General features: G+C 45.7%; 1 protein-coding gene across 1 annotated transcript in view; it reads right to left on the bottom strand.

Annotated features, from left to right (window-relative positions):
* LOC118380008 (solute carrier family 46 member 3-like) overlaps positions 1–27,434 on the bottom strand; it is a 50,203-nt gene that overhangs the window by 8,431 nt on the left and 14,338 nt on the right. Inside the window, exon 3 of the mRNA XM_052515074.1 lies at positions 7,774–8,650. Coding sequence (XP_052371034.1) covers positions 7,774–8,650 — 877 coding nt within the window. The remainder of the gene's footprint in view (positions 1–7,773; positions 8,651–27,434) is intronic.

The raw sequence follows: 27,434 nt of genomic DNA, 5'->3' as shown, positions 1-27,434 counted from the left end.
TGTAATGTACATCTGAATGTGTCTTCTTAACGTTTTCATTGTACCAGATTTCATAGTCAAATAAAACCTCCTCGGAACGTTGCCAAGTAAATCGTCCAATCAAATTCAGGCTGCACTTCATTCAGTTCAGTGTGTCAAATCGGAGGGCCTGTTGTCCGGACCTCTGGCAGTCTCTATGGGGGTACCACAGGGTTCAATTCTCGGGCCGACACTTTTCTCTGTATACATCAACGATGTTGTTCTCGCTGCGGGTGATTCCTTGATCCACCTCTATGCAGACGACACCATTCTGTATACATCTGGCCCCTTCTTTGGACACTGTGCTAATAAACCTCCAGATGAGCTTCAATGCCATACAACTCTCCTTCCGTGGCCTCCAACTGCTCTGAAACGCTAGTAAAACTAAATGCATGCTCTTTAACCGATCGCTGCCCACACCTGCCCATCATTCCAGCATCAACACTCTGGACGGTTCTGACTTAGAATATGTGGACAACTACAAATACCTAGGTGTCTGGTTAGACTGTAAACTTTCCTTCCAGACTCACATTAAACATCGCCAATCAAAAATTAAATCTAGAATCGACTTCCTATTTCGCAACAAAGCCTCTTTCACTCACACCGCCAAACATACCCTCGTAAAACTGACTATCCTAACAATTCTTGACTTCGGCGATGTCATTTACAAAATAGGCCCCAATACTCTACTCAGCAAATTGGATGCAGTCACAGTGCCATCCGTTTTGTCACCAAAGCCCATATTCTACCCACCACTGCGACCTGTAAACTCTCGTTGGCTGGCCCTCGCTACATACTCGTTGCCAAACCCACTGGCTCCAGGTCATCTATAAGTCTTTGCTAGGTAAAGCCCCGCCTTATCTCAGCTCACTCGTCACCATAGCAGCACCCACCCGTAGCACGCGCTCCAGCAGGTATATCTCACTGGTCATCCCCAAAGCCAATTCCTACTTTGGCCACCTGTCGTTCCAGTACTCTGCTGCCTGTGACTGGAACGAATTTCAAAAATCGCTGAAGCTGGAGACTTTTATATCCCTCACCAACTTTAAACATCAGCTATCTGAGCAGCAAACCGATCGCTGCAGCTGAACATAGTCCATCTGTATGTAAATAGCCCACCCAATCTACCTACCTCATCCCCATATTGTTTTTATTTACTCTGCTACTCTTTTTGCACACCATCATCTGCTCATCATCATCTGCTCATCTATCACTCCAGTGTTAATCTGCTAAATTGTAATTACTTCTCTACTATGGCCTATTTATTGCCTGACCTCCTCACGCCATTTGCACACATTGTTTATAGACTTTATTTTACTGTATGGTTGTTTATTCCATGTGTAACTCTGTGTTGTTGTTGGTGTCTCACTGCTTTGTTTTATCTTGGCCAGGCCGCAGTTGTAAATGAGAACTTGTTCTCAACTAGCCTTCCTGGTTGCCCCATCATCACCCTGTAGACTATACTGGGAGCCCTCCCCTGTCTCATCACCCTGTAGACTATACTGGGAGCCCCTACCCCGTCTCATCATCACCCTGTAGACTATACTGGGAGCCCTCCCCCCTGTCTCATCACCCTGTAGACTATACTGGGAGCCCTCCCCTGTCTCATCACCTTGTAGACTATACTGGGAGCCCTCCCCTGCCTCATCACCCTGTAGACTATACTGGGAGCCCTCCGTTGTCTCATCACCCTGTAGACTATACTGGGAGACCTCCCCTGTCTCATCACCCTGTAGACTATACTGGGAGCCCTCCCCTGTCTCATCACCCTGTAGACTATACTGGGAGCCCCTCCCCTGTCTCATCATCACCCTGTAGACTATACTGGGAGCCCCTCCCCTGTCTCATCATCACCCTGTAGACTATACTGGGAGCCCTCCCCTGTCTCATCACCCTGTAGACTATACTGGGAGACCTCCCCTGTAGACTATACTGGGAGCCCTCCCCTGTCTCATCACCCTGTAGACTATACTGGGAGCCTCCCTGTCTCATCATCACCCTGTAGACTATACTGGGAGCCCCTCCCCTGTCTCATCACCCTGTAGACTATACTGGGAGCCCTCCCCTGTCTCATCATCACCCTGTAGACTATACTGGGAGCCCTCCCCTGTCTCATCACCCTGTAGACTATACTGGGAGCCCTCCCCTGTCTCATCACCCTGTAGACTATACTGGTAGACCCTCCCCTGTCTCATCACCCTGTAGACTATACTGGGAGCCCCTCCCTTGTCTCATCACCCTGTAGACTATACTGGGAGCCCTTCCCCTGTCTCATCATCACCCTGTAGACTATACTGGGAGACCTCCCCTGTCTCATCACCCTGTAGACTATACTGGGAGACCTCCCCTGTAGACTATACTGGGAGCCCTCCCCTGTCTCATCACCCTGTAGACTATACTGGGAGACCTCCCCTGTAGACTATACTGGGAGCCCTCCCCCGTCTCATCATCACCCTGTAGACTATACTGGGAGCCCTCCCCCCTGTCTCATCACCTTGTAGACTATACTGTGAGCCCCTCCCCTGTATCATCACCCTGTGTGTTATACCAGCAGCTGTACCATCCAACCAATAAAACCTCACACCAGTGTGTGGTGATGTCCAACTCTCCACAGCAAAAATATCTCCCATAGTCAACCCATTAAACAACGCCCAAGACACTGTCAGACCCCTGGCTGGTTCACCGCTATGTAACCCCCAACGCCGCGCTGCGATGTGGCAGGGAGATGGCCTCCACAATCCAATGGGAGAGACACTGCTTAGCCATGGCTTACAAGAAGGGTGTCCAGGCAACGTGTTGAGGTCTCCAACGGGTTTAGCCGAGCCCAAAGCCATGAGCAGGGAGGTTCTGTAGGAGGAGGATCTTCAGATCCACTGACTCCAGAGGCTCAAAAGGTGGCTGCACACAGTGCCTCCAAAACCAGCACCAAGACCCACGTGGGCGCAATAGGTTCTAGAAACCGGCCTGAGAAGAGGTACACCTTTCAGGAACCCCCCCCCCCCGCGCGTCAATTCTACCATAACATGCTGAGATCGCAGCCAGGTACCCTTTTAACGTGGTGAATGTGCGTCCCTGCTTGATAAACTCCAGTAAAAACAAAATGGAGTCCTTTATCTTGGCACCTATATGGCCACCTCAGGGTGGGATTGAGGGAGCCCTGCAGACTGGAGGGATTGAGGGAGCCCTGTAGACTGGTGGGATTGAGGGAGCCCTGTAGACTGGAGGGATTGAGGGAGCCCTGCAGACTGGAGGGATTGAGGGAGCCCTGCAGACTGGAGGGATTGAGGGAGCCCTGCAGACTGGTGGGATTGAGGGAGCCCTGTAGACTGAGGGATTTAGGGAGCCCTGCAGACTGGAGGGATTGAGGGAGCCCTGTAGACTGGAGGGATTGAGGGAGCCCTGTAGACTGGAGGGATTGAGGGAGCCCTGCAGACTGGAGGGATTGAGGGAGCCCTGTAGACTGGAGGGATTGAGGGAGCCCTGCAGACTGGTGGGAATGAGGGAGCCCTGTAGACTGGAGGGATTGAGGGAGCCCTGTAGACTGGAGGGATTGAGGGAGCCCTGTAGACTGGAGGGATTGAGGGAGCCCTGCAGACTGGTGGGATTGGGGGAGCCCTGCAAACTGGAGGGATTGAGGGAGCCATGTAAACTGGTGGGATTGAGGGAGCCCTGTAGACTGGAGGGATTGAGGGTGCCCTGTAGACTGGAGGGATTGAGGGAGCCCTGTAGACTGGTGGGATTGAGGGAGCCCTGTAGACTGGAGGGATTGAGGGAGCCCTGCAGACTGGAGGGATTGAGGGAGCCCTGTAGACTGGAGGGATTGAGGGAGCCCTGCAGACTGGAGGGATTGAGGGAGCCCTGTAGACTGGAGGGATTGAGGGAGCCCTGCAGACTGGAGGGATTGAGGGAGCCCTGTAGACTGGAGGGATTGAGGGAGCCCTGCAGACTGGTGGGAATGAGGGAGCCCTGTAGACTGGAGGGATTGAGGGAGCCCTGTAGACTGGAGGGATTGAGGGAGCCCTGTAGACTGGAGGGATTGAGGGAGCCCTGCAGACTGGTGGGATTGGGGAGCCCTGCAAACTGGAGGGATTGAGGGAGACCTGTAAACTGGTGGGATTGAGGGAGCCCTGTAGACTGGAGGGATTGAGGGAGCCCTGTAGACTGGAGGGATTGAGGGAGCCCTGTAGACTGGTGGGATTGAGGGAGCCCTGCAGACTGGTGGGAATGGGGGAGCCCTGTAGACTGGAGGGATTGAGGGAGCCCTGTAGACTGGAGGGATTGAGGGAGCCCTGTAGACTGGAGGGATTGAGGGAGCCCTGTAGACTGGAGGGATTGAGGGAGCCCTGCAGACTGGTGGGATTGGGGGAGCCCTGCAAACTGGAGGGATTGAGGGAGCCCTGTAAACTGGTGGGATTGAGGGAGCCCTGTAGACTGGAGGGATTGAGGGAGCCCTGTAGACTGGAGGGATTGAGGGAGCCCTGTAGACTGGAGGGATTGAGGGAGCCCTGCAGACTGGTGGGATTGGGGGAGCCCTGCAAACTGGAGGGATTGAGGGAGCCCTGTAAACTGGTGGGATTGAGGGAGCCCTGTAAACTGGAGGGATGGAGGGAGCCCTGCAAACTGGAGGGATTGAGGGAGCCCTGCAGACTGGAGGGATTGAGGGAGCCCTGCAAACTGGAGGGATTGAGGGAGCCCTGCAGACTGGTGGGATTGGGCGAGCCCTGCAAACTGGAGGGATTGAGGGAGCCCTGCAAACTGGAGGGATTGAGGGAGCCCTGCAGACTGGAGGGATTGAGGCAGCCCTGTAGACTGGAGGGATTGAGGGAGCCCTGCAGACTGGTGGGATTGGGGGAGCCCTGCAAACTGGAGGGATTGAGGGAGCCCTGCAGACTGGAGGGATTGAGGGAGCCCTGTAGACTGGAGGGATTGAGGGAGCCCTGTAGACTGGAGGGATTGAGGGAGCCCTGTAGACTGGAGGGATTGAGGGAGCCCTGTAGACTGGAGGGATTGAGGGAGCCCTGCAGACTGGTGGTATTGGGGGAGCCCTGCAAACTGGAGGGATTGAGGGAGCCCTGTAAACTGGTGGGATTGAGGGAGCCCTGTAAACTGGAGGGATGGAGGGAGCCCTGCAAACTGGAGGGATTGAGGGAGCCCTGCAGACTGGAGGGATTGAGGGAGCCCTGCAAACTGGAGGGATTGAGGGAGCCCTGCAGATAGAATGGTAGCAATAACATTCAGAGGTAAACCTCCAGCCATTAGATTGTCCCTGTCAGTGGCCAAGCGGATAGGAACCAAATATCTGGCCTCGTGTGCCAAACCTGCCCGTGCGCCTGGGACAACGGGTCCCTGCAAAGTGGGTCAACGGGTCCCTGCCAATGGGAGAAGCCACGCGTCACTGCCTAAAAGGCAAAAGATCCCCACGAATCAACGCTGCTGTGTCACTGGGGAGCCACAAGAGTCAACGGTAATCCCTCCCGGCAATCCTTCCAACGTGGGCTGAACCAGAACTACTGTCCGGAAACATGTATAGGAGGGTCCGAGGCCACTGGCCGGCCAGAGGGTCTGTTCCCATCCAAGCGCATTGCGAGCAGCCAGCGCTGGAACAGCCACATCAATTATAGTCCCAGGGGAACGAACCCTACCATAGAAGACCTCATCCCCAGTAGGTCACATCAATTATAATCCCAGGGGAACGAACCCTACCATAGAAGACCTCATCCCCAGTAGGTCACATCAATTATAGTCCCAGGAGAACAAACCCTACCATAGAAGACCTCATCCCCAGTAGGTCACATCAATTATAGTCCCAGGGGAACGACCCCTACCATAGAAGACATCCCCAGTAGACCCATGAACTGTCAAAAAACATAATGAGTGCACCAACCAGAATTGGGTCAAGCAGAGCTGGAACCCAGACACCTCTCAGAGGATAGAATGTTACCATGTGAATATCCTCCTTATTCCTGACCATGTTACCATGTGAATATCCTCCTTATTCCTGACCATGTTACCATGTGAATACCCTCCTTATTCCTGACCATGTTACCATGTGAATACCCTCCTTATTCCTGACCATGTTACCATGTGAATACCCTCCTTATTCCTGACCATGTTACCATGTGAATACCTTCCTTATTCCTGACCATGTTACCATGTGAATACCCTCCTTATTCCTGACCATGTTACCATGTGAATACCCTCCTTATTCCTGACCATGTTACCATGTGAATACCTCCTTATTCCTGACCATGTTACCATGTGAATACCCTCCTTATTCCTGACCATGTTACCATGTGAATACCCTCCTTATTCCTGACCATGTTACCATGTGAATACCCTCCTTATTCCTGACCATGTTACCATGTGAATACCCTCCTTATTCCTGACCATGTTACCATGTGAATACCCTCCTTATTCCTGACCATGTTACCATGTGAATACCCTCCTTATTCCTGACCATGTTACCATGTGAATACCCTCCTTATTCCTGACCATGTTACCATGTGAATACCCTCCTTATTCCTGGCCATGTGAATACCCTCCTTATTCCTGACCATGTGAATACCCTCCTTATTCCTGGCCATGTGAATACCCTCCTTATTCCTGACCATGTTACCATGTGAATACCCTCCTTATTCCTGACCATGTGAATACCCTCCTTATTCCTGACCATGTTACCATGTGAATACCCTCCTTATTCCTGACCATGTTACCATGTGAATACCCTCCTTATTCCTGACCATGTTAATACCCTCCTTATTCCTGACCATGTTAATACCCTCCTTATTCCTGACCATGTGAATACCCTCCTTATTCCTGACCATGTTAATACCCTCCTTATTCCTGACCATGTTAATACCCTCCTTATTCCTGACCATGTGAATACCCTCCTTATTCCTGACCATGTTAATACCCTCCTTATTCCTGACCATGTTAATACCCTCCTTATTCCTGACCATGTGAATACCCTCCTTATTCCTGACCATGTTAATACCCTCCTTATTCCTGACCATGTTAATACCCTCCTTATTCCTGACTATGTGAATACCCTCCTTCTCCCTGACCATGTGAATACCCTCCTTATTCCTGACCATGTTAATACCCTCCTTATTCCTGACCATGTTCATACCCTCCTTATTCCTGACCATGTGAATACCCTCCTTATTCCTGACCATGTTAATACCCTCCTTATTCCTGACCATGTTAATACCCTCCTTATTCCTGACCATGTGAATACCCTCCTTATTCCTGACCATGTTAATACCCTCCTTATTCCTGACCATGTTAATACCCTCCTTATTCCTGACCATGTGAATACCCTCCTTATTCCTGACCATGTTAATACCCTCCTTATTCCTGACCATGTTAATACCCTCCTTATTCCTGACCATGTGAATACCCTCCTTATTCCTGACCATGTTAATACCCTCCTTATTCCTGACCATGTTAATACCCTCCTTATTCCTGACTATGTGAATACCCTCCTTCTCCCTGACCATGTGAATACCCTCCTTATTCCTGACCATGTGAATACCCTCCTTATTCCTGACCATGTTAATATCCTCCTTATTCCTGACCATGTTCATACCCTCCTTATTCCTGACCATGTGAATACCCTCCTTATTCCTGACCATGTTACCATGTGAATACCCTCCTTCTCCCTGACCATGTGAATACCCTCCTTATTCCTGACCATGTGAATACCCTCCTTATTCCTGACCATGTTACCATGTGAATACCCTCCTTATTCCTTACCCAGGAACATCATGAGCGTGGTCTTGGCGAAGGCCACCAGGGTCATACCCGCCATGACACTCAGTATCCCTATGAGAATGATGACGATGTTGGGCATGCCGCAGCGAGAGAACACCGTCACACCCACGAAGCTGGTTAGGAACATCGTCATGGACAGCGCAGAGCCGTAGCCAATTAGGATCTCGCTCCAGCACAGCGGCTGGTTGAGCTCGTACAGTGTGATCATGGAGTGCCCGCCCATGTTGGCGAAGGAGAAGGAGCCGAAGAGGAGCAGGAGAAGCATCAGAAGGACGTTACGCCTCCTGCTGGCCCCTGCAAACAGTTGGTAGGCCCCGTAGGCCAGCTGATGCATGGCGGTGCGACGCAGGGAGCCGTCCAGGGGGGCGTCCAGGGGTCGTTGGAGCGTCTCCTCCAGGATGAAGACAGCATAGAGCAGGTTGAAACACAGGAACAGAGCAGAGGTGAAGAAGGGCCAGTTGAAGCCTGCTGCTCGGAGGAAGTATCCCGTAGAGAGAGAGGCCACTCCAGACAGCAGGCCGATCACCATGTCTATCCCGGCCATACGCAGGGTCTTCTGCTGTCCGTCCTCACACAGGTCAGTGATGTAGGAGAAACAGCCACCCAGGAACGTCCCCGAGCCCCCGAACAGGGCGCTGACGAACGACGAGACGATGAGGAGGTAGAGGTTAAGCTCGAAGAAGGAGACTGCCAGGAAGGACAGCACGTAGAACAGAGAACCAATCAGAGGCAGGATGATGGTGATCTTGCGTCCGCCCTGATCGCTGTAGGCAACGAGGATGAAGGTGACGGCCAGAGAGGGGATAATGGAGATGAGCTCGGTGTAGAGGGAGAAGAGAGACGCCGCCTTCTGCACCTCCTGGTGTAAACAGAAAACAACAAGGTAAACAAACACGTAACCAACAACGACAAGGGAGGTGTCACGGAGAAGAGGGTGGAGTTATTAACGTTACCGCTGCTGAAAACACAATCAATTAAACACGAGGTGTAATGACAATGTCACTGATGGATGGGGGAAAACACAATCAGTTAAACACAGAAGGAACTGTAACATATTAAAGGCAGACAGTTCACAGAACACTCTCTTCACAGGCAGACAGGTCCACACAGAACACTCTCTTCACAGGCAGACAGTTCCACACAGAACACTCTCTTCACAGGCAGACAGGTCCACACAGAACACTCTCTTCACAGGCAGACAGTTCCACACAGAACACTCTCTTCACAGGCAGACAGTTCCACACAGAACACTCTCTTCACAGGCAGACAGTTCCACACAGAACACTCTCTTCACAGGCAGACAGCTCCACACTCTCTTCACAGGCAGACAGGTCCACACAGAACACTCTCTTCACAGGCAGACAGTTCCACACAGAACACTCTCTTCACAGGCAGACAGCTCCACACACTCTTCACAGGCAGACAGTTCCACACAGAACACTCTCTTCACAGGCAGACAGTTCCACACAGAACACTCTCTTCACAGGCAGACAGTTCGACACAGAACACTCTCTTCACAGGCAGACAGTTCCACACAGAACACTCTCTTCACAGGCAGACAGTTCGACACAGAACACTCTCTTCACAGGCAGACAGTTCCACACAGAACACTCTCTTCACAGGCAGACAGCTCCACATACTCTTCACAGGCAGACAGTTCCACACAGAACACTCTCTTCACAGGCAGACAGTTCCACACAGAACACTCTCTTCACAGGCAGACAGTTCCACACACAACACTCTCTTCACAGGCAGACAGTTCCACACAGAACACTCTCTTCACAGGCAGACAGTTCCACACAGAACACTCTCTTCACAGGCAGACAGTTCCACACTCTCTTCACAGGCAGACAGCTCCACACAGAACACTCTCTTCACAGGCAGACAGCTCCACACAGAAGACACTCTTCACAGGCAGACAGCTCCACACAGAAGACACTCTTCACAGGCAGACAGCTCCACACAGAACACACTCTTCACAGGCAGGCAGCTCCACACTCTCTTCACAGGCAGACAGCTCCACACAGAACACTCTCTTCACAGGCAGACAGTTCCACACAGAACACTCTCTTCACAGGCAGACAGTTCCACACACAACACTCTCTTCACAGGCAGACAGTTCCACACAGAACACTCTCTTCACAGGCAGACAGTTCCACACAGAACACTCTCTTCACAGGCAGACAGTTCCACACTCTCTTCACAGGCAGACAGCTCCACACAGAACACTCTCTTCACAGGCAGACAGCTCCACACAGAAGACACTCTTCACAGGCAGACAGCTCCACACAGAAGACACTCTTCACAGGCAGACAGCTCCACACAGAACACACTCTTCACAGGCAGGCAGCTCCACACTCTCTTCACAGGCAGACAGCTCCACACAGAACACTCTCTTCACAGGCAGACAGCTCCACACAGAACACTCTCTTCACAGGCAGACAGCTCCACACAGAACACTCTCTTCACAGGCAGGCAGCTCCACACTCTCTTCACAGGCAGACAGCTCCACACTCTCTTCACAGGCAGACAGCTCCACACAGAACACTCTCTTCACAGGCAGACAGCTCCACACAGAACACTCTCTTCACAGGCAGACAGCTCCACACTCTCTTCACAGGCAGATAGCTCCACACTCTCTTCACAGGCAGACAGCTCCACACTCTCTTCACAGGCAGACAGCTCCACACTCTCTTCACAGGCAGATAGCTCCACACTCTCTTCACAGGCAGATAGCTCCACACTCTCTTCACAGGCAGATAGCTCCACACTCTCTTCACAGGCAGACAGCTCCACACTCTCTTCACAGGCAGACAGCTCCACACTCTCTTCACAGGCAGACAGCTCCACACACTCTTCATCCACAGATATTGACTGCAGCCTGTTATATGGCCATGATGAAAAAGAGGAAGTACACAAAGTGAAAAGGAGAAATGTGTCTCTGCTCTGCTCTGTTCAAGGCCAGTATGACAGCTCTACATGGAAATATAATGTTATTTACGTCAATTTAGGTTTCAAGCCGGAGGAAGTTAACCCTTGTCTAAACCCACAACAGGCTACATACAGGTGGTTCTTGCCTTTCAAAAATCGAGAACAAGCAGACATCTCCTGAACAAGTAATTAATCAGTCTCCTGTCAACCAGCTACTGTAACTGGTGAGACGTGACCTCCTAGTTGGTTACAAAATAAAAATTTAAATTTCATCAGCCGTTGATTGTCACGCAAATAACCGTCGGTCTCGCGGTAACTGACCGTTAATTAACACACGTATCATCTCCTGGCTTCCACACAGCCCACAGGCCCCTGATGCAGTCCTTTGGGACATCCTGGCTTCCACACAGCCCACAGGCCCCTGATGCAGTCCTTTAGAACATCCTGGCTTCCACACAGCCCACAGGCCCCTGATGCAGTCCTTTGGGACATCCTGGCTTCCACACAGCCCACAGGCCCCTGATGCAGTCCTTTAGAACATCCTGGCTTCCACACAGCCCACAGGCCCCTGATGCAGTCCTTTAGAACATCCTGGCTTCCACACAGCCCACGGGCCCCTGATGCAGTCCTTTGGGACATCCTGGCTTCCACACAGCCCACAGGCCACTGATGCAGTCCTTTAGAACATCCTGGCTTCCACACAGCCCACAGGCCCCTGATGCAGTCCTTTAGAACATCCTGGCTTCCACACAGCCCACAGGCCCCTGATGCAGTCCTTTAGAACATCTACATTTTAAAAAGTCTAATAAATCCATGTAATATAGTCTACACCTTCACAATAAATCCATGTAATATAGTCTACACCATCACAATAAATCCATGTAATATAGTCTACACCTTCACAATAAATCCATGTAATATAGTCTACACCATCACAATAAATCCATGTAATATAGTCTACACCATCACAATAAATCCATGTAATATAGTCTACACCATCACAATAAATCCATGTAATATAGTCTACACCATCACAATAAATCCATGTAATATAGTCTACCTACACCATCACAATAAATCCATGTAATATAGTCTACCTACACCATCACAATAAATCCATGTAATATAGTCTACACCATCACAATAAATCCATGTAATATAGCCTACCTACACCTTCACAATAAATCCATGTAATATAGTCTACACCATCACAATAAATCCATGTAATATAGTCTACCTACACCATCACAATAAATCCATGTAATATAGTCTACACCATCACAATAAATCCATGTAATATAGTCTACCTACACCATCACAATAAATCCATGTAATATAGTCTACCTACACCATCACAATAAATCCATGTAATATAGTCTACACCATCACAATAAATCCATGTAATATAGTCTACCTACACCATCACAATAAATCCATTGTTTATTTTAGTCTGAAGAAAATGTGTATTATTCAATGGTCTATTTCAGAAAAACAGAATAACTCTTGAGTTGTCCTCATGTTAGGTCCTGTCCTCATGTTAGGTCCTGTCCTCATGTTAGGTCCTGTCCTCATGTTAGGTCCTGTCCTCATGTTAGGTCCTGTCCTCATGTTAGGTCCTGTCCTCATGTTAGGTCCTGTCCTCATGTTAGGTCCTGTCCTTATGTTAGGTCCTGTCCTCATGTTAGGTCCTGTCCTCATGTTAGGTCCTGTCCTCATGTTAGGTCCTGTCCTCATGTTAGGTCCTGTCCTCATGTTAGGTCCTGTCCTCATGTTAGGTCCTGTCCTCATGTTAGGTCCTGTTAGGTCCTGTCCTTATGTTAGGTCCTGCCCTCATGTTAGGTCCTGTCCTCATGTTAGGTCCTGTCCTCATGTTAGGTCCTGTTAGGTCCTGTCCTTATGTTAGGTCCTGTCCTCATGTTAGGTCCTGTCCTCATGTTAGGTCCTGTCCTCATGTTGGGTCCTGTCCTCATGTTAGGTCCTGTCCTTATGTTAGGTCCTGTTAGGTCCTGTCCTTATGTTAGGTCCTGTCCTCATGTTAGGTCCTGTCCTCATGTTAGGTCCTGTTAGGTCCTGTCCTTATGTTAGGTCCTGTCCTCATGTTAGGTCCTGTCCTCATGTTACGTCCTGTCCTCATGTTAGGTCATGCCCTCATGTTAGGTCCTGTCCTCATGTTAGGTCCTGTCCTCATGTTAGGTCCTGCCCTCATGTTAGGTCCTGTCCTCATGTTAGGTCCTGTCCTCATGTTAGGTCCTGTCCTCATGTTAGGTCCTGTGCTCATGTTAGGTCCTGTTAGGTCCTGTCCTTATGTTAGGTCCTGTCCTCATGTTAGGTCCTGTTAGGTCCTGTCCTCATGTTAGGTCCTGTTAGGTCCTGTCCTTATGTTAGGTCCTGTCCTCATGTTAGGTCCTGTCCTCATGTTAGGTCCTGTTAGGTCCTGTCCTTATGTTAGGTCCTGTCCTCATGTTAGGTCCTGTCCTCATGTTAGGTCCTGTCCTCATGTTAGGTCCTGTCCTCATGTTAGGTCCTGTCCTCATGTTAGGTCCTGTCCTTATGTTAGGTCCTGTCCTCATGTTAGGTCCTGTCCTCATGTTAGGTCCTGTCCTCATGTTAGGTCCTGTCCTTATGTTAGGTCCTGTCCTTATGTTAGGTCCTGTCCTTATGTTAGGTCCTGTCCTTATGTTAGGTCCTGTCCTCATGTTAGGTCCTGTCCTTATGTTAGGTCCTGTTAGGTCCTGTCCTCAAGTTGTGTTGGTTAGGTCTATAACCCCTATATGTAGTTGTGTTGGTTAGGTCTATAACCCCTATATGTTGGTTAGGTCTATAACCCCTATATGTTGGTTAGGTCTATAACCCCTATATGTTGGTTAGGTCTATAACCCCTATATGTTGGTTAGGTCTATAACCCCTATATGTAGTTGTGTTGGTTAGGTCTATAACCCCTATATGTTGGTTAGGTCTATATCCCCTATATGTAGTTGTGTTGGTTAGGTCTATATCCCCTATATGTAGTTGTATTGGTTAGGTCTATAACCCCTATATGTTGGTTAGGTCTATAACCCCTATATGTTGGTTAGGTCTATAACCCCTATATGTTGGTTAGGTCTATAACCCCTATATGTTGGTTAGGTCTATATCCCCTATATGTAGTTGTGTTGGTTAGGTCTATAACCCCTATATGTAGTTGTATTGGTTAGGTCTATAACCCCTATATGTAGTTGTGTTGGTTAGGTCTATAACCCCTATATGTAGTTGTGTTGGTTAGGTCTATAACCCCTATATGTAGTTGTATTGGTTAGGTCTATAACCCCTATATGTAGTTGTATTGGTTAGGTCTATATCCCTATATGTAGTTGTGTTGGTTAGGTCTATAACCCCTATATGTAGTTGTATTGGTTAGGTCTATAACCCCTATATGTAGTTGTATTGGTTAGGTCTATAACCCCTATATGTAGTTGTATTGGTTAGGTCTATAACCCCTATATGTTGGTTAGGTCTATAACCCCTATATGTAGTTGTATTGGTTAGGTCTATAACCCTATATGTAGTTGTATTGGTTAGGTCTATAACCCCTATATGTTGGTTAGGTCTATAACCCCTATATGTAGTTGTGTTGGTTAGGTCTATAACCCCTATATGTAGTTGTGTTGGTTAGGTCTATAACCCCTATATGTAGTTGTATTGGTTAGGTCTATAACCCCTATATGTTGGTTAGGTCTATAACCCCTATATGTAGTTGTGTTGGTTAGGTCTATAACCCCTATATGTAGTTGTGTTGGTTAGGTCTATAACCCCTATATGTAGTTGTGTTGGTTAGGTCTATAACCCTATATGTAGTTGTGTTGGTTAGGTCTATAACCCCTATATGTAGTTGTATTGGTTAGGTCTATAACCCCTATATGTAGTTGTATTGGTTAGGTCTATATCCCCTATATGTAGTTGTATTGGTTAGGTCTATAACCCCTATATGTAGTTGTGTTGGTTAGGTCTATAACCCCTATATGTAGTTGTGTTGGTTAGGTCTATAACCCCTATATGTAGTTGTATTGGTTAGGTCTATAACCCCTATATGTAGTTGTATTGGTTAGGTCTATAACCCCTATATGTTGGTTAGGTCTATAACCCCTATATGTAGTTGTATTGGTTAGGTCTATAACCCCTATATGTTGGTTAGGTCTATAACCCCTATATGTAGTTGTATTGGTTAGGTCTATATCCCCTATATGTAGTTGTGTTGGTTAGGTCTATAACCCCTATATGTTGGTTAGGTCTATATCCCCTATATGTAGTTGTGTTGGTTAGGTCTATAACCCCTATATGTAGTTGTATTGGTAAGGTCTATAACCCCTATATGTAGTTGTATTGGTTAGGTCTATAACCCCTATATGTAGTTGTGTTGGTTAGGTCTATAACCCCTATATGTAGTTGTATTGGTTAGGTCTATAACCCCTATATGTTGGTTAGGTCTATAACCCCTATATGTAGTTGTGTTGGTTAGGTCTATAACCCCTATATGTAGTTGTATTGGTTAGGTCTATAACCCCTATATGTTGGTTAGGTCTATAACCCCTATATGTTGGTTAGGTCTATAACCCCTATATGTAGTTGTGTTGGTTAGGTCTATAACCCCTATATGTAGTTGTGTTGGTTAGGTCTATAACCCCTATATGTTGGTTAGGTCTATAACCCCTATATGTAGTTGTATTGGTTAGGTCTATAACCCCTATATGTAGTTGTGTTGGTTAGGTCTATAACCCCTATATGTAGTTGTATTGGTTAGGTCTATAACCCCTATATGTAGTTGTGTTGGTTAGGTCTATATCCCCTATATGTAGTTGTGTTGGTTAGGTCTATAACCCCTATATGTTGGTTAGGTCTATAACCCCTATATGTTGGTTAGGTCTATAACCCCTATATGTTGGTTAGGTCTATAACCCCTATATGTAGTTGTGTTGGTTAGGTCTATAACCCCTATATGTAGTTGTGTTGGTTAGGTCTATAACCCCTATATGTAGTTGTATTGGTTAGGTCTATAACCCCTATATGTAGTTGTATTGGTTAGGTCTATAACCCCTATATGTAGTTGTGTTGGTTAGGTCTATAACCCCTATATGTAGTTGTGTTGGTTAGGTCTATAACCCCTATATGTAGTTGTATTGGTTAGGTCTATAACCCCTATATGTTGGTTAGGTCTATATCCCCTATATGTTGGTTAGGTCTATAACCCCTATATGTAGTTGTATTGGTTAGGTCTATAACCCCTATATGTAGTTGTGTTGGTTAGGTCTATAACCCCTATATGTAGTTGTATTGGTTAGGTCTATAACCCCTATATGTAGTTGTATTGGTTAGGTCTATAACCCCTATATGTAGTTGTATTGGTTAGGTCTATAACCCCTATATGTAGTTGTATTGGTTAGGTCTATAACCCCTATATGTAGTTGTATTGGTTAGGTCTATAACCCTATATGTAGTTGTGTTGGTTAGGTCTATAACCCCTATATGTAGTTGTATTGGTTAGGTCTATAACCCCTATATGTAGTTATGTTGGTTAGGTCTATAACCCCTATATGTAGTTGTGTTGGTTAGGTCTATAACCCCTATATGTAGTTGTATTGGTTAGGTCTATAACCCCTATATGTAGTTGTATTGGTTAGGTCTATAACCCCTATATGTTGGTTAGGTCTATAACCCCTATATGTTGGTTAGGTCTATAACCCCTATATGTAGTTGTATTGGTTAGGTCTATATCCCCTATATGTAGTTGTATTGGTTAGGTCTATAACCCCTATATGTAGTTGTGTTGGTTAGGTCTATAACCCCTATTTGTTGGTTAGGTCTATAACCCCTATATGTAGTTGTATTGGTTAGGTCTATAACCCCTATATGTTGGTTAGGTCTATAACCCCTATATGTTGGTTAGGTCTATAACCCCTATATGTAGTTGTATTGGTTAGGTCTATAACCCCTATATGTTGGTTAGGTCTATAACCCCTATATGTAGTTGTGTTGGTTAGGTCTATAACCCCTATATGTTGGTTAGGTCTATAACCCCTATATGTAGTTGTGTTGGTTAGGTCTATAACCCTATATGTAGTTGTATTGGTTAGGTCTATAACCCCTATATGTTGGTTAGGTCTATAACCCCTATATGTTGGTTAGGTCTATAACCCCTATATGTTGGTTGGTCTATAACCCCTATATGTTGGTTAGGTCTATAACCCCTATATGTAGTAGTGTTGGTTAGGTCTATAACCCCTATATGTAGTTGTGTTGGTTAGGTCTATAACCCCTATATGTTGGTTAGGTCTATAACCCCTATATGTAGTTGTATTGGTTAGGTCTATAACCCCTATATGTAGTTGTATTGGTTAGGTCTATAACCACTATATGTAGTTGTGTTGGTTAGGTCTATAACCCCTATATGTAGTTGTGTTGGTTAGGTCTATAACCCCTATATGTAGTTGTATTGGTTAGGTCTATAACCCCTATATGTAGTTGTATTGGTTAGGTCTATAACCCCTATATGTAGTTGTATTGGTTAGGTCTATAACCCCTATATGTTGGTTAGGTCTATAACCCCTATATGTTGGTTAGGTCTATAACCCCTATATGTTGGTTAGGTCTATATCCCCTATATGTAGTTGTATTGGTTAGGTCTATAACCCCTATATGTAGTTGTATTGGTTAGGTCTATAACCCCTATATGTTGGTTAGGTCTATAACCCCTATATGTAGTTGTGTTGGTTAGGTCTATATCCCCTATATGTAGTTGTGTTGGTTAGGTCTATAACCCCTATATGTTGGTTAGGTCTATATCCCCTATATGTAGTTGTGTTGGTTAGGTCTATAACCCCTATATGTAGTTGTGTTGGTAAGGTCTATAACCCCTATATGTAGTTGTATTGGTTAGGTCTATAACCCCTATATGTAGTTGTGTTGGTTAGGTCTATAACCCCTATATGTAGTTGTATTGGTTAGGTCTATAACCCCTATATGTAGTTGTATTGGTTAGGTCTATAACCCCTATATGTAGTTGTGTTGGTTAGGTCTATAACCCCTATATGTTGTTGTGTTGGTTAGGTCTATATCCCCTATATGTAGTTGTGTTGGTTAGGTCTATAACCCCTATATGTTGGTTAGGTCTATAACCCCTATATGTTGGTTAGGTCTATAACCCCTATATGTAGTTGTATTGGTTAGGTCTATAACCCCTATATGTAGTTGTGTTGGTTAGGTCTATAACCCCTATATGTTGGTTAGGTCTATAACCCCTATATGTAGTTGTGTTGGTTAGGTCTATAACCCCTATATGTTGGTTAGGTCTATAACCCCTATATGTAGTTGTATTGGTTAGGTCTATAACCCCTATATGTAGTTGTGTTGGTTAGGTCTATAACCCCTATATGTAGTTGTATTGGTTAGGTCTATAACCCCTATATGTAGTTGTATTGGTTAGGTCTATAACCCCTATATGTAGTTGTGTTGGTTAGGTCTATAACCCCTATATGTAGTTGTATTGGTTAGGTCTATAACCCCTATATGTTGGTTAGGTCTATATCCCTATATGTTGGTTAGGTCTATAACCCCTATATGTTGGTTAGGTCTATAACCCCTATATGTAGTTGTATTGGTTAGGTCTATAACCCCTATATGTAGTTGTATTGGTTAGGTCTATAACCCCTATATGTAGTTGTATTGGTTAGGTCTATAACCCCTATATGTAGTTGTATTGGTTAGGTCTATAACCCCTATATGTAGTTGTGTTGGTTAGGTCTATAACCCCTATATGTAGTTGTATTGGTTAGGTCTATAACCCCTATATGTAGTTGTATTGGTTAGGTCTATAACCCCTATATGTTGGTTAGGTCTATAACCCCTATATGTAGTTGTATTGGTTAGGTCTATATCCCCTATATGTAGTTGTATTGGTTAGGTCTATAACCCCTATATGTAGTTGTGTTGGTTAGGTCTATAACCCCTATATGTAGTTGTGTTGGTTAGGTCTATAACCCCTATTTGTTGGTTAGGTCTATAACCCCTATATGTAGTCGTGTTGGTTAGGTCTATAACCCCTATATGTAGTTGTGTTGGTTAGGTCTATAACCCCTATTTGTTGGTTAGGTCTATAACCCCTATATGTAGTTGTATTGGTTAGGTCTATAACCCCTATATGTAGTTGTATTGGTTAGGTCTATAACCCCTATATGTAGTTGTGTTGGTTAGGTCTATATCCCCTATATGTAGTTGTATTGGTTAGGTCTATAACCCCTATATGTTGGTTAGGTCTATAACCCCTATATGTAGTTGTGTTGGTTAGGTCTATAACCCCTATATGTTGGTTAGGTCTATAACCCCTATATGTAGTTGTGTTGGTTAGGTCTATAACCCCTATATGTAGTTGTATTGGTTAGGTCTATAACCCCTATATGTTGGTTAGGTCTATAACCCCTATATGTTGGTTAGGTCTATAACCCCTATATGTTGGTTAGGTCTATAACCCCTATATGTTGGTTAGGTCTATAACCCCTATATGTTGGTTAGGTCTATAACCCCTATATGTAGTAGTGTTGGTTAGGTCTATAACCCCTATATGTAGTTGTGTTGGTTAGGTCTATAACCCCTATATGTTGGTTAGGTCTATAACCCCTATATGTAGTTGTATTGGTTAGGTCTATAACCCCTATATGTAGTTGTATTGGTTAGGTCTATAACCACTATATGTAGTTGTGTTGGTTAGGTCTATAACCCCTATATGTAGTTGTGTTGGTTAGGTCTATAACCCCTATATGTAGTTGTATTGGTTAGGTCTATAACCCCTATATGTAGTTGTATTGGTTAGGTCTATAACCCCTATATGTAGTTGTATTGGTTAGGTCTATAACCCCTATATGTAGTTGTATTGGTTAGGTCTATAACCCCTATATGTTGGTTAGGTCTATAACCCCTATATGTTGGTTAGGTCTATAACCCCTATATGTTGGTTAGGTCTATATCCCCTATATGTAGTTGTATTGGTTAGGTCTATAACCCCTATATGTAGTTGTATTGGTTAGGTCTATAACCCCTATATGTTGGTTAGGTCTATAACCCCTATATGTAGTTGTGTTGGTTAGGTCTATAACCCCTATATGTAGTTGTGTTGGTTAGGTCTATATCCCCTATATGTAGTTGTATTGGTTAGGTCTATAACCCCTATATGTAGTTGTGTTGGTTAGGTCTATAACCCCTATATGTAGTTGTATTGGTTAGGTCTATAACCCCCTATATGTAGTTGTATTGGTTAGGTCTATAACCCCTATATGTAGTTGTATTGGTTAGGTCTATAACCCCTATATGTAGTTGTATTGGTTAGGTCTATAACCCCTATATGTAGTTGTATTGGTTAGGTCTATAACCCCTATATGTAGTTGTGTTGGTTAGGTCTATAACCCCTATATGTAGTTGTGTTGGTTAGGTCTATAACCCCTATATGTAGTTGTATTGGTTAGGTCTATAACCCCTATATGTAGTTGTATTGGTTAGGTCTATAACCCCTATATGTTGGTTAGGTCTATAACCCCTATATGTTGGTTAGGTCTATAACCCCTATATGTAGTTGTGTTGGTTAGGTCTATAACCCCTATATGTTGGTTAGGTCTATAACCCCTATATGTTGGTTAGGTCTATAACCCCTATATGTAGTTGTGTTGGTTAGGTCTATAACCCCTATATGTAGTTTTATTGGTTAGGTCTATAACCCCTATATGTTGGTTAGGTCTATAACCCCTATATGTTGGTTAGGTCTATAACCCCTATATGTAGTTGTGTTGGTTAGGTCTATAACCCCTATATGTAGTTGTGTTGGTTAGGTCTATAACCCCTATATGTAGTTGTGTTGGTTAGGTCTATAACCCCTATATGTAGTTGTGTTGGTTAGGTCTATAACCCCTATATGTTGGTTAGGTCTATAACCCCTATATGTTGGTTAGGTCTATAACCCCTATATGTAGTTGTGTTGGTTAGGTCTATAACCCCTATATGTAGTTGTATTGGTTAGGTCTATAACCCCTATATGTTGGTTAGGTCTATAACCCCTATATGTAGTTGTGTTGGTTAGGTCTATAACCCCTATATGTAGTTGTGTTGGTTAGGTCTATAACCCCTATATGTAGTTGTGTTGGTTAGGTCTATAACCCCTATATGTTGGTTAGGTCTATAACCCCTATATGTTGGTTAGGTCTATAACCCCTATATGTTGGTTAGGTCTATAACCCCTATATGTTGGTTAGGTCTATAACCCCTATATGTAGTTGTGTTGGTTAGGTCTATAACCCCTATATGTAGTAATAATAGTTGTGTTGGTTAGGTCTATAACCCCTATATGTAGTTGTGTTGGTTAGGTCTATAACCCCTATATGTAGTTGTGTTGGTTAGGTCTATAACCCCTATATGTTGGTTAGGTCTATAACCCCTATATGTTGGTTAGGTCTATAACCACTATATGTTGGTTAGGTCTATAACCCCTATATGTTGGTTAGGTCTATAACCCCTATATTTTTTTATTTTTATTTCACCTTTATTTAACCAGGTAGGCTAGTTGAGAACAAGTTCTCATTTGCAACTGCGACCTGGCCAAGATAAAGCATAGCAGTGTGAACAGACAACACAGAGTTACACATGGAGTAAACAATTTAGCAAGTCAATAACACAGTAGAAAAAAATGGGCAGTCTATATACAATGTGTGCAAAAGGCATGAGGAGGTAGGCGAATAATACAATTTTGCAGATTAACACTGGTGATAAATGATCAGATGGGCATGTACAGGTAGAGATATTGGTGTGCAAAAGAGCAGAAAAGTAAATAAATAAAAACAGTATAAAAACAGTATGGGAATGAGGTAGGTGAAAAAGGGTGAGCTATTTACCAATAGACTATGTACAGCTGCAGCGATCGGTTAGCTGCTCGGATAGCTGATGTTTGAAGTTGGTGAGGGAGATAAAAGTCTCCAACTTCAGCGATTTTTGCAATTCGTTCCAGTCACAGGCAGCAGAGTACTGGAACGAAAGGCGGCCAAATGAGGTGTTGGCTTTAGGGATGATCAGTGAGATACACCTGCTGGAGCGCGTGCTACGGATGGGTGTTGCCATCGTGACCAGTGAACTGAGATAAGGCGGAGCTTTACCTAGCATGGACTTGTAGATGACCTGGAGCCAGTGGGTCTGGCGACGAATATGTAGTGAGGGCCAGCCGACTAGAGCATACAAGTCGCAGTGGTGGGTGGTATAAGGTGCTTTAGTGACAAAACGGATGGCACTGTGATAGACTGCATCCAGTTTGCTGAGTAGAGTGTTGGAAGCCATTTTGTAGATGACATCGCCGAAGTCGAGGATCGGTAGGATAGTCAGTTTTACTAGGGTAAGCTTGGCAGCGTGAGTGAAGGAGGCTTTGTTGCGGAATAGAAAGCCGACTCTGGATTTGATTTTTGATTGGAGATGTTTGATGTGAGTCTGGAAGGAGAGTTTGCAGTCTAGCCAGACACCTAGGTACTTATAGATGTCCACATATTCAAGGTTGGAACCATCCAGGGTGGTGATGCTAGTCGGGCATGCGGGTGCAGGCAGCGATCGGTTGAAAAGCATGCATTTGGTTTTACTCGCGTTTAGGAGCAGTTGGAGGCCACGGAAGGAGTGCTGTATGGCATTGAAGCTCGTTTGGAGGTTGGATAGCACAGTGTCCAATGACGGGCCGAAAGTATATAGAATGGTGTCGTCTGCGTAGAGGTGGATCAGGGAATCGCCCGCAGCAAGAGCAACATCATTGATATATACAGAGAAAAGAGTCGGCCCGAGAATTGAACCCTGTGGCACCCCCATAGAGACTGCCAGAGGACCGGACAGCATGCCCTCCGATTTGACACACTGAACTCTGTCTGCAAAGTAATTGGTGAACCAGGCAAGGCAGTCATCCGAAAAACCGAGGCTGTTGAGTCTGCCGATAAGAATTTGGTGATTGACAGAGTCGAAAGCCTTGGCGAGGTCGATGAAGACGGCTGCACAGTACTGTCTTTTATCGATGGCGGTTATGATATCATTTAGTACCTTGAGTGTGGCTGAGGTGCACCCGTGACCGGCTCGGAAACCAGATTGCACAGCGGAGAAGGTACGGTGGGATTCGAGATGGTCAGTGACCTGTTTGTTGACTTGGCTTTCAAAGACCTTAGATAGGCAGGGCAGGATGGATATAGGTCTATAGCAGTTTGGGTCCAGGGTGTCTCCCCCTTTGAAGAGGGGGATGACTGCGGCAGCTTTCCAATCCTTGGGGATCTCAGACGATATGAAAGAGAGGTTGAACAGGCTGGTAATAGGGGTTGCGACAATGGCGGCAGATAGTTTCAGAAATAGCGGGTCCAGATTATCAAGCCCAGCTGATTTGTACGGGTCCAGGTTTTGCAGCTCTTTCAGAACATCTGCTATCTGGATTTGGGTAAAGGAGAACCTGGAGAGGCTTGGGTGAGGAACTACGGGGGGGGGCGGAGCTGTTGGCCGAGGTTGGAGTAGCCAGGCGGAAGGCATGGCCAGCCGTTGAGAAGTGCTTATTGAAGTTTTCGATAATCATGGATTTATCGGTGGAGACCGTGTTTCCTAGCCTCAGTGCAGTGGGCAGCTGGGAGGAGGTGCTCTTGTTCTCCATGGACTTCACAGTGTCCCAGAACTTTTTGGAGTTGGAGTTACAGGATGCAAACTTCTGCCTGAAGAAGCTGGCCTTAGCTTTCCTGACTGACTGCGTGTATTGGTTCCTGACTTCCCTGAACAGTTGCATATCACGGGGCTATTCGATGCTATTGCAGTCCGCCACAGGATGTTTTTGTGCTGGTCGAGGGCAGTCAGGTCTGGAGTGAACCAAGGGCTGTATCTGTTCTTGGTTCTGCATTTTTTGAACGGAGCATGCTTATCTAAAATGGTGAGGAAGTTACTTTTAAAGAATGACCAGGCATCCTCAACTGACGGGATGAGGTCAATGTCCTTCCAGGATACACGGGCCAGGTCGATTAGAAAGGCCTGCTCACAGAAGTGTTTTAGGGAGCGTTTGACAGTGATGAGGGGTGGTCGTTTGACTGCGGCTCCGTGGCGGATACAGGCGATGAGGCAGTGATCGCTGAGATCCTGGTTGAAGACAGCGGAGGTATATTTGGAGGGCCAGTTGGTCAGGATGACGTCTATGAGGGTGCCCTTGTTTACAGAGTTAGGGTTGTACCTGGTGGGTTCCTTGATGATTTGAGTGAGATTGAGGGCATCTAGCTTAGATTGTAGGACTGCCGGGGTGTTAAGCATATCCCAGTTTAGGTCACCTAACAGAACAAACTCTGAAGCTAGATGAGGGGCGATCAATTCACAAATGGTGTCCAGGGCGCAGCTGGGAGCTGACGGGGGTCGGTAGCAGGCGGCAACAGTGATAGACTTGTTTCTGGAGAGAGTAATTTTCAAAATTAGTAGTTCAAACTGTTTGGGTATGGACCTGGAAAGTATGACATTACTTTGCAGGCTATCTCTGCAGTAGACTGCGACTCCGCCCCCTTTGGCAGTTCTATCTTGACGGAAGATGTTATAGTTGGGTATGGAAATCTCTGAATTTTTGGTGGCCTTCCTGAGCCAGGATTCAGACACGGCAAGGACATCAGGGTTAGCAGAGTGTGCTAAAGCAGTGAGTAAAACAAACTTAGGGAGGAGGCTTCTGATGTTGACATGCATAAAACCAAGACTTTTTCGATCACAGAAGTCAACAAATGAGGGTACCTGGGGGCATGCAGGGCCTGGGTTTACCTCCACATCACCCGCGGAACAGAGAAGGAGTAGTATGAGGGTGCGGCTAAAGGCTATCAAAACTGGTCGCCTAGAGCGTTGGGGGCAGAGGATAAGAGGAGCAGGTTTCTGGGCATGGTAGAATATATTCAGGGCATAATGCGCAGACAGGGGTATGGTGGGGTGCGGGTACAGCGGAGGTAAGCCCAGGCACTGGGTGATGATGAGAGAGGTTGTATCTCTGGACATGCTGGTTGTAATGGGTGAGGTCACCGCATGTGTGGGGGGTGGGACAAAGGAGGTAACAGGGGTATGCAGAGTGGATCTAGGGGCTCCATTGTGAACTAAAACAATGATAACTAACCTGAACAACAGTATACAAGGCATATTGACATTTGGGAGAGACATACAGCGAGGCATACAGTAATCACAGGTGTTGAATTGGGAAAGCTAGCTAAAAACAGTAGGCGAGGCTAATCAGCTAGCACAACAAACAGCAGGTAAAATGGCGTTGACTAGGCAACTGGGCCGACAGATAAACAAACAAGCAGAATGGGGTACCGTGATTAATGGACAGTCCAGCGTGCGTCAGCTATGTAGCCAAGAAATCAGTGTCCAGGGGGCAGCGGTGGATGGGCAGGGAAGCTGGGCTGGCGAGTGTTATCCAGGTTTTTTTTTATTTTTATTTTTTATTTTTTTATTTTTTTAAACTAACAATGACTAAATAGCTTGTAGCTAGTTAGCTGGTTAGCGTCTGGAGGTTCTTGAGTGTGTCATAAAAATAAATCAAAATTAAAAGTGATAGCGAATCCGTATCACAGTGGGTGAGGCAGGTTTCCGGAAGGTATAAACAAATAAAAATCAAAGAGAGAGAAAGTAAATGGGTTCAGAAGTGTTTGGGATGAGGTGAGTCAGATGGTTAGCAGGCCTGTGCTAACAAGCTAACAGTTCGTAGGCCCGGGCTAGACAAGCTAGCCGTTAGCAGGCCGAATAGCAAGTAGGGAGATAGCGAGGGCTAGAGAGCTAACCTTTGGGGGACGTCGCGATGGGGTGAGTCTGTTTATTCCTCTTCTTGCGGTGGCATTGACAGACCGGTCGTGGGCCCGGGTAATTGTAGCCCAGGATTATGCTACAGGAGCTCTGGTGAGCTGGAGACACAGCGTTTCAGAAAGCTCGCGGGCCTTGGCCAGCAGATGGGTCTTTGGCGATGTCGCAACGAAAAAGCCTGTTGAAACCACCTCGGACGATTATGTCGGCGGACCAGTCGTGATGGATCGGCGGCGCTCCGTGTCGGCAGTAAAGGGTCCAGGCCAATTGGCAAAAGAGGTATCGTTGGGCCTCTTCGGCTAGTCGGGAGATGGGCTTAGCTCAAGGCTAACTGTAGCTTGTTTTGGGCCAGAGACGTTGGCCAGAAGTAGCCACTCGGAATTGCAGCTAGCTAGTTGCGATGATCCGGTGTAAAGGTTCAGAGCTTGCGGTAGGAATCCGGAGATGTGGTAGAGAAAGAGCAGTCTGATATGCTCTGGGTTGATGTCGCTGGTGTTCTAGTTAGCTTAGAAGACCGCTAGCAATGGCTAACTGAGTACGAGCTAGTAGCTAGTTGCTGGCTAGCTTCTGATGGTGGCTCCGGATCTAATGTAAAGTATAGAAAAGGCGGATCCGTACCACATTGGGTGATGCGGGTTGCAGGAGAGTATATTCAGCTCTAGTTTGAGAGTGAGATTAAAATATGTACGAAATATATACAGAAAAATAAACGAAGAAAACTATATTTACACTAGACAGGACGGGACAAGACAAAACATACGTACGACTGCTACGCCATCTTGGGCCATCTCATATGTTGGTTAGGTCTATAACCCCTATATGTTGGTTAGGTCTATAACCCCTATATGTAGTTGTGTTGGTTAGGTCTATAAACCCCTATATGTAGTTGTATTGGTTAGGTCTATAACCCCTATATGTAGTTGTGTTGGTTAGGTCTATAACCCCTATATGTAGTTGTATTGGTTAGGTCTATAACCCCTACATGTTGGTTAGGTCTATAACCCCTATATGTTGGTTAGGTCTATAACCCCTATATGTAGTTGTGTTGGTTAGGTCTATAACCCCTATATGTAGTTATGTTGGTTAGGTCTATAACCCCTATATGTAGTTGTGTTGGTTAGGTCTATAACCCCTATATGTAGTTGTATTGGTCTATAACCCCTATATCTATAACCCCTATATGTTGGTTAGGTCTATAACCCCTATATGTTGGTTAGGTCTATAACCCCTATATGTAGTTGTATTGGTTAGGTCTATAACCCCTATATGTTGGTTAGGTCTATAACACCTATATGTAGTTGTGTTGGTTAGGTCTATAACCCCTATATGTTGGTTAGGTCTATAACCCCTATATGTTGGTTAGGTCTATAACCCCTATATGTTGGTTAGGTCTATAACCCCTATATGTTGGTTAGGTCTATAACCCCTATATGTAGTTGTGTTGGTTAGGTCTATAACCCCTATATGTTGGTTAGGTCTATAACCCCTATATGTTGGTTAGGTCTATAACCCCTATATGTAGTTGTGTTGGTTAGGTCTATAACCCCTATATGTAGTTGTATAACCCCTGTTGTATTGTTAGGTCTATAACCCCTATATGTTGGTTAGGTCTATAACCCCTATATGTTGGTTAGGTCTATAACCCCTATATGTAGTTGTGTTGGTTAGGTCTATAACCCCTATATGTAGTTGTGTTGGTTAGGTCTATAACCCCTATATGTAGTTGTGTTGGTTAGGTCTATAACCCCTATATGTTGGTTAGGTCTATAACCCCTATATGTAGTTGTGTTGGTTAGGTCTATAACCCCTATATGTTGTTGTTTGGTTAGGTCTATAACCCCTATATGTAGTTGTGTTGGTTAGGTCTATAACCCCTATATGTAGTT

The sequence above is a fragment of the Oncorhynchus keta genome, unplaced genomic scaffold (assembly GCF_023373465.1).
Source record: "Oncorhynchus keta strain PuntledgeMale-10-30-2019 unplaced genomic scaffold, Oket_V2 Un_scaffold_20464_pilon_pilon, whole genome shotgun sequence".
Taxonomy (NCBI): domain Eukaryota; kingdom Metazoa; phylum Chordata; class Actinopteri; order Salmoniformes; family Salmonidae; genus Oncorhynchus; species Oncorhynchus keta.
Note: the sequence above shows the minus strand (reverse complement) of the source record. Positions and strands in the feature narration are given on the sequence as shown.